Here is a 16,169-nt window from a genome sequence, read left to right on the forward strand (position 1 = left end):
ATTTGTTGAAAGTTAGCTCTTCTTGTGGATTTAATCTATTCAAGTCAAATCACATTTTATTTGTCACATGCGCCGAATACAACAGGTGTAGACATTACCGTGAAATGCTTATTTACAAGCCCTTAAATAACCAACAATACAGTTTTAAGAAAAATAAGAGTTAAGAAAATATTTATTAAATAAACTGAAGTAAAAAAAAAATTAGCAGTAACAATAAAATAACAATAATGAGGCTATATACAGGGGGCACCTGTACCGAGTCAATGTGGGGGGGTAGAGATTAGTCGAGGTCATTGAGGTAATATGTACAGCACCAGTCAAAGGTTTGGACACACCTACTCATTCAAGGGTTTTTCTTTATTTTTACTATTTTCTACATTGTAGAATAATAGTGAAGACATCAAAACTTTGAAATAACACATATGGAATCATGTAGTAACCAAAAAAGTGTCAAACAAATCAAAATATATTTTATTTTTGAGATTCTTCAAAAGTAGCCACCCTTTGCCTTGATGACAGCTTTTTACACTCTTGGCATTCTCTCAACCAGCTTCATGAGGCCTTCCTTTGACACCGCCTGGTAAAGAGGTCCTGGATGGTAGGAAGCTTGGCCCCAGTGATATAGTGGGCCGTACGCACTACCTGTAGAGCCTTGTGGTTGGAGGCCGAGCAGTTGCCATACCAGGCTGTGATGCAACCAGTCAGGATGCTCTCGATGGTGCAGCTGTATAACTTTTTGAGGATCTGAGGACCCATTAGACCAGTAGACGATAAGCACCAAGGAAAGTCATGGATCATCTCATTTTCTTAGACTTTGAAAAATGTCTCTGTAAGTAAGTGCAATGCAATAGTTTATACTTCTTCCATCACTGGAACCAATGTTAAGATTATTTATACTTTTCATCAATAACATAGATCTGAATATTCAGTCGTTACTCGTCATCCGATTTATATCCACCAGCACATTACTTGACAGTGCAGGAAGAAGATGCAATACAAGCCTACTTTCTTATGATATCTATTAACGTTGACACACAAAAAAAAGTGATTGTGTGCATTGTAATGTGGGATATTGTGGGAGATGTACACTGGATTGAAGAAATGTCAGCGACGGAGGAGGCAACATAATGAGGGGCTTACACTACCACCACACATGGATGTTAGCCTCCCATGGAGTAGCCCCGGGGGCCCTGAGCCCTGCTGGACCCTCTGCCTCTTCCCCTACTCCCTCTGCTCTCTTTGTGGCCAGGTGGGGGAGAACAGATGGGAGCCCACTAACGAGCGGCTGATTGGCGGCTGGGCTGTTATGTACTGGATCCAGTCCTCATTATTAGCACCTAGCCACGAGATGACTAAAAAAAGAAATGTGTGGGGAAGCAGAGGAGTGACATCGTATCAACAAAAACTCTCGGTGCCTAGAATCTATCTGTTCTCTATGATTGTGATGGAAAATATACAGAGTATCTGAGAAGCAGCGAGTGATCTTGAAGTAGTAGATCCCCTCTGTGTGATCATGCGTGTATAAACAGAATGTCGTATTTCAAACTTCATACTTTATTTCAAACACATTACTTTGCAATACAATACTTAATACAGCCTTTTTGTAAATAATGTACTCTGTAGTTGGTATCTCTGAACGACCACATACATATTGATTCTTACATTCTGTAGTGTTTACTGATGTATTTTTCTCTGTGGTAATTCTCTGTGGTAATTCAATAATCAGTCAGTCATACATGTATAGTAATATACTTGGTGGTTATGATATCTCCCTTAAATAATGTGGTATTTTTCATGCTTTCGTTAGCTGCCGATCTCACGGAAAAGGAAAGTAGTCACTCCATAAAGTGTTTACAACACATATTGCTCATGCTTTGAGAATAGCAAAACTCTTTGCTGTTCAAAAATAATAATGGACACTTGGCACCAGGCACACAGATTGGGTGACAGAATGCTACCACATTCAGGAGCACAGACTAGGTGTGGAGGACAACCAGTACAAACATGCTTACGGAGGATTATGTCTCTTGGGAATGGATTCTAAACGGAATATCTAGCCTAATATCTAGACACAACCATGCAGAGAGAGATCCATACTATAGATAATGTTGGAAAGGTACAAAAGAAAAGAAGAAGAATGATCCTGTGTGGGCTGAAGTAGTTTGTGGAGATTTTGATTGAGAGATTTGCGCCAAAGTCTGAGCACTAAGTCAGCATTCACCCCTAATTTCCTATTTGGTTAGAGCACAGTAACAGAAAACCTATACACTAACACTACAATATATTGCTATAAAACTACTTAATGAGTTCAATTGCATATTTATATTGACTCAGTTTGATGATATATTACAGCTGTTGACAACATCAAATACTGTATTGCACTGAGGCATTAGGGCTAACAATGCAGGGTGGTGCCCTAGGAGAATCCTTCACTTAAAGATGTCCTCCAGCAATTTTTTAAACGTTTACTGTTGAAAGAGATATCCCAAGTATAAATACAGTAAACTACACACACTAAAGGGTAAAAAAATATGCTTCAAGCAAAATAGTGTTTTTTAGACACAACTGCAAACTTCGAGGAGTAGGGCATTTAAGGAGTTGGTCTGATGGGATTCCGTGATGTCATCTGCCTCCTCCTTGCTTAAGGAACAGTAGAGGAGCAATAGAGAACAAAAGAGGAAAGGCCCACCTCCCCACTTGTGCTATGTCATGACATATCTTGACCACCTATTGAGATGCGCCTTTTTTTAAAAAATAAATCAGGTGTTAACTGAGGTGAAAAGGAGACTGGAGTACCACTTTAAGTCCTATATATTTTAGCTTTCATAATAAAGTCTCTTGTCTTTATTTCTACTCAGTAAGCTGTGTGTTATTGTAACGTTAAATGTGCTTTGACGTGAACTGTGTACAGTTGTGTATAGTTGTTATGGACTCAATGATATGTAAAAGAATTGACAGCCATACACTTGGACTTCCATACAGGACAGATTCATAAAACAACACTGAAGATTCTCACATAACCAGATACCATTTTCAGGTAGAATAACTATCCACAATGACTAACGGTAAATTATGCATTTTACTGTAAAGTGCATAATAAAGCAAGGAACAATATTTTCAGTTAACAACATTGCCTGACTTTAACAGCACCTAATGTAACAGGATGACCAAAGAAATGGATTAACAGAGCAAAAATATGGAAAAATGCCTTTTTGGTGTCATTATAGCAGCCATGCAACACCAAACATTGGGCTGGTGTGTAGGGGTCAAAAGGTCAAAGTTGAAAGAATTCACTTGATTGTCAACAAAATTGACCAATTGCTTTAAAATTGCTTTTTCATAGGCGTATACTGTAATAGGTTTTCATTACAATTGCTTGGGTCTTGGGTGTGTATTTTTATCCAGACTCATCAATAATGATGACATTAACATCTAAGGCCCTGATAACGTAACCTTCTAAATGACCTAGTGCCATAGACATCTAAGGGGGGTAACCCAGAGAGATAGGTATCCCTCCGTCTCTCCACAGACATCAATGGCTCTGTTATATCATAGCCTTCTAATTACCCAGTACCATAGATGTCTATGGCTCTGTGTGCTAACCTTAATCCATATTCATTCTCTACTCACTGATCCCCCCCCCATCCTTGGCTTCAGTTTTCAGATGTGCTCAGGATGCAGCCGGCCACCCCGGGGAATGTGAGAGTGCATGGGGTTGGGAGCGAGGAGGAGGGAGGCATCCCCCACCTATGTGGATGGCCAGATGGGCCCTCCTAGGATCAGCAAGCCTAGGAGCAGCAGGGGTAGAGGGGATAGAAGCGAGCGCAGGCGGGGGGCCGAGCTGGGGCTGCACAGGTCGAAGAGGCTGCCCTGGAAGCGGATCTTCCTGGAATCTTCCTTCAGGGTCTCCCAGATGGAGCCCACCTCCTCCTGACACCCGGACAGTGCCGTCAGGGCACACGTGTGGAACGCCTCCCAGTGGCTAGGGGTGAAAGATCCATCAATCAAATGTATTTTTTAAAGCCCTTTTTCCACCAACACATACACTGCCTCATTCATATTTGACATGAAAACATGCTATTGGTTACAATCTATTGGATTCAAGAATGTTATTGGTTTGATTTATCTGGCACTTTAATCAGCGCACATGCAAGGCTTCAAAGCTCTCCTGTAACATACGGCTGAAGGTGTCTTATAGGAGTATTTTTTGTTGTATTATTGTTTTGAATTGTTGTTTTTATACTACTGTCCAGCAATACTGTAAATTATTGCGTTTTGCAAGATCAACCCTCCTTTATTTTGTAGCCACAGAAATTAGATTAGAAAAAAGAGCTGACGCTGCAAGGGGACATTTTTCCCCCAGGAAAGGCAGGCCTGTGTAAGCTTTAGGCAGTAATATACTGTACTATAGTAATGGAATGCACACATTAACGATGACAAAAAAAAACAAGATGGCCTCAGAATTTCATTACTGCTGCAGCAAAGTCATAAATTATTCAGTACAGTGGCTGTGTTTCAGCACCATTCATTTCTGCTATCTCCCTCAGAGGTTACAGCATCTTTCTCTTCTCTCCACTGTTCTTCCGCAAGGTACACACCTCGCTGGATTTCAATACAAGATCTGATATACAAAAGCAGAAGGAGAATGCTTGGTAAAATACAGACGCTGTTCTATATACGTTCTATCTGCCTACGGTCGTAAGAGTAATCAGGTTCCATGAGATCCTGGTGCACTGCAAACGCAGACGTACAGTAAGTGCAGATGGATAGAGGATGCTGTACATTGCACACACACATACGCACACACAGGGGCGGATTGGCCATCTGGCAATTCTTTCAGATGCCAGATGGGCTGGACCATTTTTTAGTTGGGTGGGCTAGTTGAAATTGACACACTCAAAAATATATATATTTTTTACATAACAATAAAACCATTAAAAGGTGACATGGCCGGTAGCCCATGGGCCTGTTCTCTGTTATAGTAATCAATAGTGAGCCTTCGGCAGATGAGTGGGAAACAACCAGCTTCCCTACCAAGATGGGCCTGCCTGGTTTTCTGAAAAGCTGAGCAGAGGTCAAACAAACTCACATTCAAAGTCAAAAATGGCATCAGCAAAGAGACCTGCTCCGACTCTGTCATCAGTTTGACATCCAAGATCATGGATCGTCAAAAATGAAGAGGGTGCCTACAAACATAGAAAGAGCACATTCTACATTGTCACCTCACTCAAACATTCTATTTTTTGCGCAGCTAAAACCATGATTTGGTCAAACAATAAAGTGCATTATCCTCATGATTCCTGTAATGAAAGTGTCTGCCCTGCCCCTGTGCCTGTGTCCTCGCTGGGGCCTGCTGCTGTGATGAGCGAGCCACTCTCCTCGCCCTCTAGGCGTTCTGATGGTATAACATTTTAAATGCCATTGTGGGAAAACACAGCTTTGGAAGCTTCGCCCCCTTGTCCCTGTCGAAGAGATGAGGGTCTCAGCTTTCTGTCCGTATACTTTTTATTTCTCATCTCCCAATATTCAGCTCAATAGAAACTATTTTACAACCAATATATTTGATATGGCTTTGTGATATGGAGCTGCGTGTCTGCAAAATGAGCACTGGCCATTGCGAGGGTATAGGCCTATTAAAAAATTATAATAGTAAGGTTTCATAGCCCACAACTAGTAGCTATGAGACACATTTTTTTAGGACTTTACATTTATTGTTAGATAAATACACAGTGACCAGTTTATTAGGTACCTGGTCGGACACCCCTTTGCCTCCAGAACAGCCTGAATTCTTCAGGGCATGGATTCTATAAGGTGTGGCGTTCAAACGTTGCTCTATTGGTATCAAGTGACCTAACGTGTAATTCATCTCTATTGAAAAAATTTGGAAATTCTGGAGTGCTATTCTGACAGTAAAATATAGCAACTAGCCTATAGCCTAATTGTCAACCCAAAATTCATGACAATCACTGGATTAGGTTGCACATAAAAACATATTGAATCATGCATTCCTGCTTGTACGTGTTAGATGAAAAAACGTATTTCTTGAATTCTTGAGTTGGCAGGGTGATATGGGCTAGTGTGGATAAAATGTCAGGGCCGAATTGTCCCAGTCCCTGTCCCAGTCCGCCCCTGCACACACACACACCCCTCTCACCTGCACACAGCTTCCACTCCCATCTCGCTGGTCACATTCTCTTGGTAGTTATCCATGCTCTCCCCCAACTCCAGAACACAGTCAGAGAAGTCCCTGTAAATATTCTCACACTTCACATCTACCGCTGAGACTCTTGCCACAGCCAGGGACACTACAAAACACAGAAAGAAAAATACATTCAAATGCATTAAGGAAAGAATTCCCTTTTGTTCTCATAAGTTTCGTTGTACATTTCAGGCATTGCACTTACAGAGGACAAATATAATTGTTTTATGTCATGATAGAATAACAATAGGCTCTTGTATCACCTTTATCTAGATATTTATCTACCTCCCTATCTGAAGCAAAGGGTGTCTTCTGAAACAAATGGGAGGATGCCAAAAGTAGGTCACCCTCCTTCTATGTTGTTCTTGGAGTTAAAATGGAGGAAACAGAGTAATATCAGCCCTCAGCATCCCTCCCTGGACTTTAGGAGATTTGGCAGGATACGTTTCTCTTCCAGTCATTCCAAATTGCCTCTCAATGTAGTTTTAATGACGAGGGTTGCATGGGAGATATTTGGCCTGCTTGGACAGTGTGATTTAGATATAATCAGCATAGGCTACCTGTGAGAATGATTGTCATAATTCTCTCTCATCTCTCTCCTCTCTCCCACTCACTTATTGATTGCTTAGGGTCAGGGATAAGGTATCAAAGGCCACTAATAGCCACTGTCTGGGACATCAGCTTGAAATGATCGCTTTAAAAGCATAGAAAACATTGAAATGAATCAAGGAATGGGTTATATTGGGATTCTGAAGAAAGACCAACTGCTCCAAGATTTTGTTAGTTTGCCTGGATCAGTTTCAAGAAATCTATTCAATTCCCAAGTCCCACTGCACTGTAGGCTGGCTCACATTCAATCCATTGCCCCCTGCCAAAAAGCAACGCCTTGCTAGATGTAAGGTAGGCAGTGGTTATATTACTGTTTGTTCAATATGAATATTGTTATAGTACACCAATATGATTCAGCTTGCACAGGTTCAAAAAGTTTAAAACCAGGAATTATTGTTTAATTTATCAGAATGGATATGAATGTACATGGAAATATGTGCAGACATTGCATACATACTTATGTTCTGAGTGAATGCATGGGATTAATTTATTAAACTAACAAGAATGCCAGATGTAGGGTAAGTGACACTACAATACTTAAAAACATTTGCTTTCAATTATTTGTGCATTAATGCATCCTTTATGCATCAACACAACTCTGCAAGTCTATTTTTGGCCAAAGATCTTTCAAGCACTCCAGAATCTATCCTATTACACACACCTGAGGGATGATGAGTTATTGATAAACTCTTCAAATATGAAAAAGGCTCGTCACTGTCAAATAATTAAACTCTATTCTCACCCTGCGTGCAACATCTAAATTTAGACTACACCCTTAATTAATAAAATATTACATTTTTCATCAAGATATTATAAAACGTGCAATACGAAAAAGTATTTTTCTACCAATAAATCTAAAATGATACTTTATCCAGCCTTACCTAATGCAATAAATGCACAAAATCTTGAAATCTTCACCGACGTAAATCCCATATCCCATATCAAACCCAGCGGAGGGTGCCTTGCGCCATCTGTGGGATCCAACAAAATCGCTCATAAATTGAGATAAAATCAAAGCGAAGTAAAATGAATCAATCAAAATAAATGACTTGTTGCGGCATATATGTGTTAACAGGAGGCGATTAATTAACATTTGCAGAATCAGTTTCAGTTTATTCTCGATCAAAACGAATGTAACAACCGTGACGTTACCTGCCCCTTTCGTGCGTGCTGCCTCTCCGAGCGCTTCTCTCACTCACCTCATGGACGCTCCGCGCCAGAGATACGTTTAGTAACCATCCCATGTTTCTCATTTGCTGACAGTAAACAGACAAATAGCCCATTGGTACATATTTGGTCTCCTCAGTCGGTTCCCTGTTTATCTGACACCAGTCATCTTTTTCAAAAAATCAAAAGACCAAATAATGTGCATATTTCAGAACATCATAAATTGCGGCATGAAAGAACATCACTTCAACTTTAAGAAAAGAAAAAAGGCTAATATTTCAAGAAAGTGAACACATTTCTTATCCAGATTTTTTTGACCTTTTATTTTTTTTTGAAAAAAATTACAGCATTTCACCAATGTACTGTGGGTACATTTGTGGTGGTATATGGTCTGGGAGAAAATGTAACCTGACACTGACAGCAAGTCCTGTTTGCAATATATTTGCATCATTCATATTTAACAATGTAACTTGGTAGCGGGTGGCCTTTACTTTCTAAATTCTCTTCAATGAGCATTTCACAGCAGCTTCATGATATTTCAAAGTATGACATGAACAAGGAAAACCTTCCCTTGGAAGAACTTGGAGGTCACCATCTCAATTCCTGACTGTGTAGACAAACTGAGGGAGTCGTCAGGCACAGAATGAAATAGAACAAAACCCTTAATATAGTAATACTTCAGAAATGAAAGCATTCCTTACAAAAAGTACAACAAAAAAACAAGATGTTGATTGAAATACTTGGTGTAGCATTACCGGTTTCTTTGGCAGGTATAAAACTCCACGTCTTACCCATCTTTCATGGATCTGGCATGGTGATCCAATTACTCAGTTTTTAGTCTCATATCAGTCTCAAAATGTCCCGCTGGAGTGGTGTCTAAATGGGACACATTCATGACACCACTGTCTTCAGTCCAAGAACGTTTGGTGTAGGCCTATGTATCGGGGGCATATGGGAAAAGCTCTTGAGTAACTAACTTGGTCCACCCAGAGGTTGATGTTGGTTGGGTTGTTGGAGCTTGTGATGGCACGGGCCTTGAACATGGGCCTGGTGGACATTGATATGAAGATGGCCGCATCATGGAAGGATTTATTGATCTACTCCAGCCGCTCTCTTGGTGCGTTTCCTTGGGGAGGCTTTAGGGGATGCCGATGCCTTGCCTGTAAAAGAGAGACAAAGAGAGAAACAGAGAGAGATAGAGGATGGTCAATGTAGCAATTTGAGTTGATATTCATCTTCGCACAGACAAGATGAATTTTCAACCAAAGTACGGTTCCAAAAAAGTGGTTGTATAAGCAGAGAATGAATTTGTCTCACTGCAGTCAGGAGGAAAGCTATGGCAGAGTATCAAAGCTCATGACAAAGCTCAACTTACTCATGATGTTGAGGGTCTCCTGGGGAATCCAGCTGATGTCCACATCGTTCATCCCACCGGTGCCCGTCTCCACCTTCACTGGGAGCCTCTTCCTCTGCACAACATCGATCAAACGTCATCACTTAATTTACCCTGGTGCTAATTTTTTATGTAACAATCACCACCACATGTAAAGAGCTGGAGATATTTCAGACTATCACAATTTAGATGAAAATGTTGAGAAGACTCGTAGCGTCCTAGACTCCAGCACCTGATACACGCCAAAGATCGCCAAGGCAAGTCCAGTCAGGAAGATGTACATGAACATTCTGGAGGAGAAACAAAGCCAAATGTGTCATACTAACAGTTCATGGATAATGTAATAAAATAATAATATAGACAAACAATATAACATTTGTTGCCATATTTAAACAAATGTACCTGACACATACATTAATTTAACCAAATACTAGTATAAAAATAGAATTGATGTATGCAAAGAAATGCTTACGTCTCTCCTTCCAGTCCCTCCTCCAGCTCAACGATAGTGACGGTCTGGTTGTAAATGGCCATCTGGAAACCGTTGCCCTGCGGAACAGTCAAAACACAAGATCAGCGCCTCAGCCCCAGGCCATACATTCCAAGGGATTTCTGAACATCTAGTCAAGAACCCTGGGCTGGGTTAAAGAATCATTTTTAAGCCTTGAGACAATTGATACATGGATTGTGTATGTGGTATGGTAGTTTTCATTTTTTAATTTCACCTTTAATTAACCAGGTAGGCTAGTTGAGAACAAGTTCTCATTTGCAACTGCGACCCGGCCAAGATAAAGCAAAGCAGTTCGACACATACAACAACATAGAGCGACACATGGAATAAACAAACATACAGTCAATAATACAGTAGAAAAAGTCTATATACAGCATGTGCAAATGAGAGTAGGTGCGAGGTACACCAGTTTGTGTCAAGAACTGCAATGCTGCTGGGTTTTTCACACTCAATAGTTTCCTGTGTGTATCAAGAATGCTCCACCACCCAAAGGACATCCAGGCAACTTGACACAACTGTGGGTAGCATTGGAGTCAACATGGGCCGACATATTGTAGCGTCTATGCCCCGACAAATTGTGTGTGTGGGGGGGGGGGGGTTCCAACTCAGTGTTTATTTTGTATATTTGCTAACATATGGAATTGTTTTAAGATGGTCATACCAAGGATCATTAAGTTATTTGATTTTGAATTCTAAGACCCCTTAAGGTAACAAAAAAAGAATCTACAAAAATGATTGGATGAAACATCGAATGTGGCATTACTGCTATTAGCCAATATAAACACAATGACTAATAGATTCACTACATGGAAAAACAGATAGTAAAAAAAAAACATCTACAGGAAGTTTGTTCTGATGCGTCTGTCCTACATCTGAGAGATAAGGAAAATCAGGAAACAATTTATGTACAATATTTATCCCCTTGTTGTAGGCAGTAAACTATCTCCATACTGTAGTTCCATTCATTTTTTAAACTGGTACCAGGGACCTTCAGACGAGTCTTATGAGGCTTGTGGGGGTCCTAGAGCAAAATGGAAAACACCATTGTGTTCGTGAGAGTCTCATCACCATAAAGGGGTCATAATACTTTGTAGGCCAAGCCGTTCAGACGTATTTCTGAGAAGACCGATTTTCGGGATGTCTCATGGTCTAACAAACACCGCTCTAGCTCTGCCACCCTTCACTGCAGATTCGGAAGGGCAATATCGGCGGATGTCGTGAATTGAGACGCAGCCCATGCAAAAAAACAGATATCTCTAGCTTAAACAGATGGATTTGATGGGGATTTTTTTTATGTTAATTAGATTTCCGCTGGGGCACAGAAATTGTAGCCTAAGGGTTAACATGACCTTTATGAATTATGAAGCCTTTTGTGCTTTTTTTATTACATAAATGCTTCAAAATTCACAAAAAGCGACATTAGCTGATGAAGATTATTTCAAAGAACAAAACGTATAAGATCTCCTAAGCCTGTGTTTACAACGGACCTTATTTTTGGCGTTTAGCCAAAAACCCTACAAATTTAAATTTAGCATAGGCTTTGTCCAACGAATCATGGCGGAGTTAGTACCAACAAAAAGACAACATTACTATTGCTCTCTATTATGGGTAACATATGTTACTGGGTTTGTAAAGGCTTTATAAGAAGTTTATATTCTAGTAATTGTTAGATAATAAATTGGAAGTAAACAGACTACAAACCCCATTATAACATATAACGTGTTACATAATGATGTGTGTTTTCAAGGGGACTTACTATTTCTCAGATGAGGCATGCAAGCATCATGTGTCCCAGAACCCAGACTCACGTTCTGGATGTAGAACTGGGAGTCCTGAGGGTAACGGAAGGAGGCCTCCAGGGAATGGACAGTGAAATCCTGGCTTCCCTAATTGGTGAAACCCACCAGAAACTTAGCAGTCTCATTGGCTGGGAACACTGGATGATATACAAATTAAACCATTGATGTGAATGAATAATTCCATTTCATGCTGTCTTGCATATTTCCCTTTAACTTACACAGAATGAGTATCCACAAAGGAAGAGAAGACTAACCTTCCCCGGTCCCAAAGATGATAGTGGTGTCAGCATCAGGGTGAGAGGTTACATCTCCAACTGCAGCATCTTCATCTAAGTCATCTTCTGATTCCTGAGAGATTTCAAAATGCAATGGAAAGAAACTAGATTAAATGCACTGACTTGAGAAAATAGTACTTACATTAATTTGGCAGGGACAATAGAAGCCGCTTTCATCCCAATTCGAACAACGTCACATACTGAGCCTGGGACCTGATCTTCCTCCACCAGCACCTCATCCTCTTCTTCCTCTTCCTCCTCCTCATCGACTGTTGCATGTGGGGAGATGTCTTCCGCAGACTCTTCTGCAGATACCTGGCCTGTCCCAACACAGAGAAGAATCCATTAGCAATGAATCCATTTTAACACATACATGTGAAATAAATTGTTATAATAGCAGCCTCTGTCTGGGAACGAAGCCCCTTAACCTGTGTGCCTGAGGGTACTATAATAGTTGATGACAGTTGTGACGAGAAACTCTGGTTGCACTTGCACCAAAAACAAACATAGGATCCATTGGATCAAATGAATGTAAAATAGTGACATCAGTAAATTGATACAGATGGTCATGAGAAGAGCTTTATTCGTTCGTTGTGTAATACTATGATGGTGTATTCTAATACTCTGTTCACAACGAATGTGTAAGCTGAAGGCTAAAACTGGTCCATGTTATGATTGATGATTGGTAATTACTTGAAAATGCTGTATAAAACTTTGAATAGCAAATTGTAAAGTCGGTCATCATTTAGCAGTAGGACATTTGAATGAATTGGAACACTATGTAACAGACAAAGATACAATGTAAGAGTCAGAGGCATCATCGCCGGTGTTAGAATGTACCAACACTAACGGAAAGGCGATCCTGGGACACGTCACCATAGAAGATAGGGAAACCCAGTGTAGAGCAACAATATTGCCTGTCAGAGACATTTTGTAATAGAAATTAATGTAATTTCATTCTTCCAGATAAGGTTTTCTTATTATCTTAAACCACAAAACTACATATATGGTAATTATACATTTGCATAAGCATGCGATGTTTCAATAAGCCTATATCGAGAGAGCTTCCCAAAGTTTTATATTCCTCCTATAATTTGTGTTAAATGCATTTGTTTACTTAATTTATCAGACAAGGATATTGAGCATGAAGCTTTCTGACAAAGAAGTCTTCATTGTTTTTTATATCACTGAATGAAAAACTGCATTATGCCACGTCAATGTTAACTTTGCTAAGTTTTCAATATTGCAATGAACTCTGGACTGCTAGAGTGAAGAATGCAAACGTGATCGTATACAAATGTAAGCAAGGTTTGAAATGATTATGTTTTAGTCAAACGTTATATCTGTTTGGGCTTCTTGCGGTCAATTTGCAGTCTACAAATTATTTGTAATTATGTTCCGGCACCCAGACCATCCGCTCAAGAACAAATCAACTCCCCGGCTGAATCTAGTTGTCACGACTCCTACCGAAGGTAGCTCCCCTTCCTGCTCGGGTGGTGCTCTGCGGTCGTCGTCTCCGGCCTACTAGCTGCCACTGATTCACTTTTTCCACCTTTCTGTTTATTGGTTTCACCTGTTTTATGTTCGGCTGATTGGTCGGGTTATTTTAGCCAGTAGGCCCGCCTGCTCTGTGTGCGGGATTGTTTTGTGTGTTGCAACTGTGCACGCTCGTGTCTCAGGTGTTTCGGTGGTGGGTTTTCTCCGGACTGTTTTAGTCCCCAGTGTTTGGGGCATTTGTTTTGTGTGCCCTGTATCTTAGTGGGGTGGCTTATGTTCACCGTTTGTGCAATAAAGCACTACCCCGTACTCTCTGCTTCCTGCGTCTAACTTCGCACCCACTACACCCAGAGCCTTACACTAGTTGATGATCCCTGCCCTAAACTCAAAAAGTGCAGAATAATGCCTGGCTGGAGGGATGATGGGCCGCATACACTCATGTAACCCAATATTGCAAGCTCTGATATTGCATTTCTTTTTAATACAAGTAGTCAATTGTCTTTCCTACACACACAAACAAACATCATTAGGATATCTTAATGCATCTTGGAAATATAGAGCTGTCAACACAGAAATACAACAGGCAGAAATGTAAACTTGAATATTTATGATGATTGTAAGCTCTACTTTTTGGTAGCTGACTAATAGACTACTTTCCAAGTCAAATTCGCTCTCATTCAGTGCTGTATGCTCCTGCCTAATGAAAATACATACAGTTACATGTTTTTTTAAAATGTTGTGACTATTGTCACCGGCTCAAAGGAAAACAAGTGGGCTCAGACATTGGAATTAAGTTATTTGAAGGATTTTGTAAGTTTAGCCCCTGCTCTTGTAATTAAGTCAGGGGCCACCACAGACTATCTTTGGGCCACCATGGATTTAACCTCAAATCCAATATGGCGTCCAACATCTAATATGGCTGTCATAGTACCATTTGATGGAGGTTAAATCCGGTGTAAATATGTATTTATTTTTCTTGTGTGCAACACTGAATCCAACATGGTCAACATAATTACACTCAAAAACCTTTACCTGCATAGTTATTTATTTTGTATTGTGTTACTCTGTCTTTTTAAAAGGGTTTCATAAGGCTCTTGGTATATCTAGGACTAGGGGTGGCGCTGCCACACACACATTGTGTTTGAATAGCTGAAGCCAAATAGTGTTTAATGTGTGTTCATGTTTAAAATGTCATTCACAGATTTACAGCATATCAACAGTGGACAATTCCTGCAAAATATAATAACAAGCCTTTCACGACACACGCATACAGAAGCGTAACCAAGTTACAGGAAAGCAAACTGTAATACAACAGTCATCTACTCTAGAAGCATATATGTACAACTCTGAATTTTAGCCAATGAAACTAAGTGTGCAAGGTTGATTAAAAATGTTTGAGGTGACCAGAACATGAGAGTGTCCTAACAGGGTGAGGAGACAAAGTAGCCAGTGGTGGTTGTAGTTCTGGCAGGGCTTGACGAGCTTGCACAGCTAACTGGTCATTTTGGGCAAGCTACAGCGACAAGGCCAGTATCCTTCCTGTTTGACAGTTTCCAATTCTAAAACAGTTGGGTACAGGTGTAACAGTGTAGGTTCCATCCCTCTCTTCGCCCCAACCCGGGCTCGAACCAGGGACCCTTGCACACATCAACAACTGACACCCACCGAAACATCGTTACCCATCGCACCACAAAAGCCACGGCCCTTGCAACGCAAGGGGAAACCCTACTTCAAGTCTCAGAGCGAGTGACGTCACTGATTGAAATGCTATTAGCGCGCACCACCGCTAACTAACTAGCCATTTCACATCGGTTACACAGGCACTCAGCAGATGCAGCTTGCATGTCAACAAGACCCATTGACTAACTGGAATGTTATCCCAGCTTGAAGGATGCAGGGGATACTCCAGTAGTGGAATGGTTGGTTGTCTGGTTGTGAAGGGGAGTCTGTGAAAGGGCTGTCACCAACATACCTGCCATTACATCTTTTTAACACCGAATTGACCTGTGGGCGGATTTTTTTTATATTAAATGTGGCAAAAAGTCCTGCAGGTCACATCCTACTTATTCCTTCATATTCCTTTGGAAGCTGGGTAGGGTGATCATTTGGTCGATATTAACTGTGGGGGGTTGGCTGTTATTATGGTCTGGGGCAGGCCCAGCAGGACATAAGGAGAGTGACAACTGGTGAGGAAGACCTCAGGTTAACTAGAGGTTACTTGGACCTGAGAAGTGTTATAAGGGACGTAGCACATCTCCACACACATATACAGTGCCTTCAGAAAGTATTCATATCCCTTGACTTATTCCACATTTTGTTGTGTTAGATTTATTTTCTCACCCATTTCTTTCTCACCCAGATTTATTTTCTCACCCATGTTTTTTTAAACATTTTTGCAAATGTATTGAAATGAAATGCAGAAATATCAAATTTACATAAATATTCACACCTCTGAGTCAATACATATTAGAATCACCTTTGGCAGTGATTACAGCTGTCAGTCTTTCTGGGCAAGTCTCTAAGAGCTTTGTACACTTAGATTGTACAATATTTCCACATTATTCTTAAAAAATTATTCAAGCTCTGTCGAGTTGGTTGTTGATCATTGCTAGGCAGCTATTTTCAAGTCTTGCCATAGATTTCCAATCCCATTTAAGTCAAAACTGTAAATAGGCCACTCAGGAACATTCAATGTTGTCTTGGTAACAACTCCAGTGCA

General features: G+C 40.5%; 2 protein-coding genes across 5 annotated transcripts; both read right to left on the bottom strand.

Moving 5' to 3' along the window:
* Positions 1-1,538: 1,538 nt before the first annotated feature.
* Positions 1,539-8,100, bottom strand: LOC115208012 (neuritin). Of its 2 annotated transcripts, XM_029775700.1 has the most exons (4): positions 7,961-8,100; positions 7,690-7,779; positions 6,155-6,305; positions 1,539-3,982 (listed from the first exon to the last, which is right to left on the bottom strand). In XM_029775700.1, the coding sequence occupies exons 2-4, from the start codon at positions 7,739-7,741 to the stop codon at positions 3,748-3,750; spliced, it is 438 nt and encodes a 145-aa protein (XP_029631560.1). In that variant the 5' UTR covers positions 7,742-7,779; positions 7,961-8,100; the 3' UTR covers positions 1,539-3,747. The 2 variants fall into 2 exon arrangements, with proteins under 2 accessions (XP_029631560.1, XP_029631561.1); XM_029775701.1 differs by lacking the exon at positions 7,961-8,100 and having other exon boundaries at positions 7,690-7,919.
* A 466-nt stretch (positions 8,101-8,566) lies between these two features.
* On the bottom strand, positions 8,567-13,455 carry LOC115208013 (translocon-associated protein subunit alpha-like). Of its 3 annotated transcripts, none has more exons than XM_029775705.1 (8): positions 13,421-13,455; positions 12,155-12,273; positions 11,933-12,026; positions 11,688-11,815; positions 9,841-9,917; positions 9,601-9,658; positions 9,351-9,444; positions 8,567-9,135 (listed from the first exon to the last, which is right to left on the bottom strand). In XM_029775705.1, exons 5-8 carry the CDS (start codon positions 9,900-9,902, stop codon positions 9,065-9,067), a joined length of 285 nt encoding a protein of 94 aa, XP_029631565.1. In that variant the 5' UTR covers positions 9,903-9,917; positions 11,688-11,815; positions 11,933-12,026; positions 12,155-12,273; positions 13,421-13,455; the 3' UTR covers positions 8,567-9,064. The 3 variants fall into 3 exon arrangements, with proteins under 3 accessions (XP_029631565.1, XP_029631562.1, XP_029631563.1); XM_029775702.1 differs by having other exon boundaries at positions 11,636-11,815; XM_029775703.1 differs by lacking the exon at positions 13,421-13,455 and having other exon boundaries at positions 11,636-11,815; positions 12,155-12,331.
* Positions 13,456-16,169: the final 2,714 nt, after the last annotated feature.

This window comes from Salmo trutta, chromosome 14, assembly GCF_901001165.1.
Source record: "Salmo trutta chromosome 14, fSalTru1.1, whole genome shotgun sequence".
In the NCBI taxonomy this organism is placed as follows: Eukaryota; Metazoa; Chordata; class Actinopteri; order Salmoniformes; family Salmonidae; genus Salmo; species Salmo trutta.

Bases quoted from the DNA above. Each gene is read 5' to 3' on its own strand.
- LOC115208013 (XM_029775705.1), bottom strand. From the start codon at position 9,902: ATGGCCATTTACAACCAGACCGTCACTATCGTTGAGCTGGAGGAGGGA. The intron at 9,659-9,840 runs GTAAGCATTTCT...TTTCTCCTCCAG, and splicing joins GAGGGACTGGAAGGAGAGAC to AATGTTCATGTACATCTTCC. The intron at 9,136-9,350 runs GTAAGTTGAGCT...TCTCTTTTACAG, and splicing joins GGAGACCCTCAACATCATGA to GCAAGGCATCGGCATCCCCT.
- LOC115208012 (XM_029775700.1), bottom strand. From the start codon at position 7,741: ATGGGATTTACGTCGGTGAAGATTTCAAGATTTTGTGCATTTATTGCA. The intron at 6,306-7,689 runs GTAAGGCTGGAT...TGTGTTTTGTAG, and splicing joins TTGTGCATTTATTGCATTAG to TGTCCCTGGCTGTGGCAAGA. The intron at 3,983-6,154 runs GTGAGAGGGGTG...TTTCACCCCTAG, and splicing joins GGAGTGGAAGCTGTGTGCAG to CCACTGGGAGGCGTTCCACA.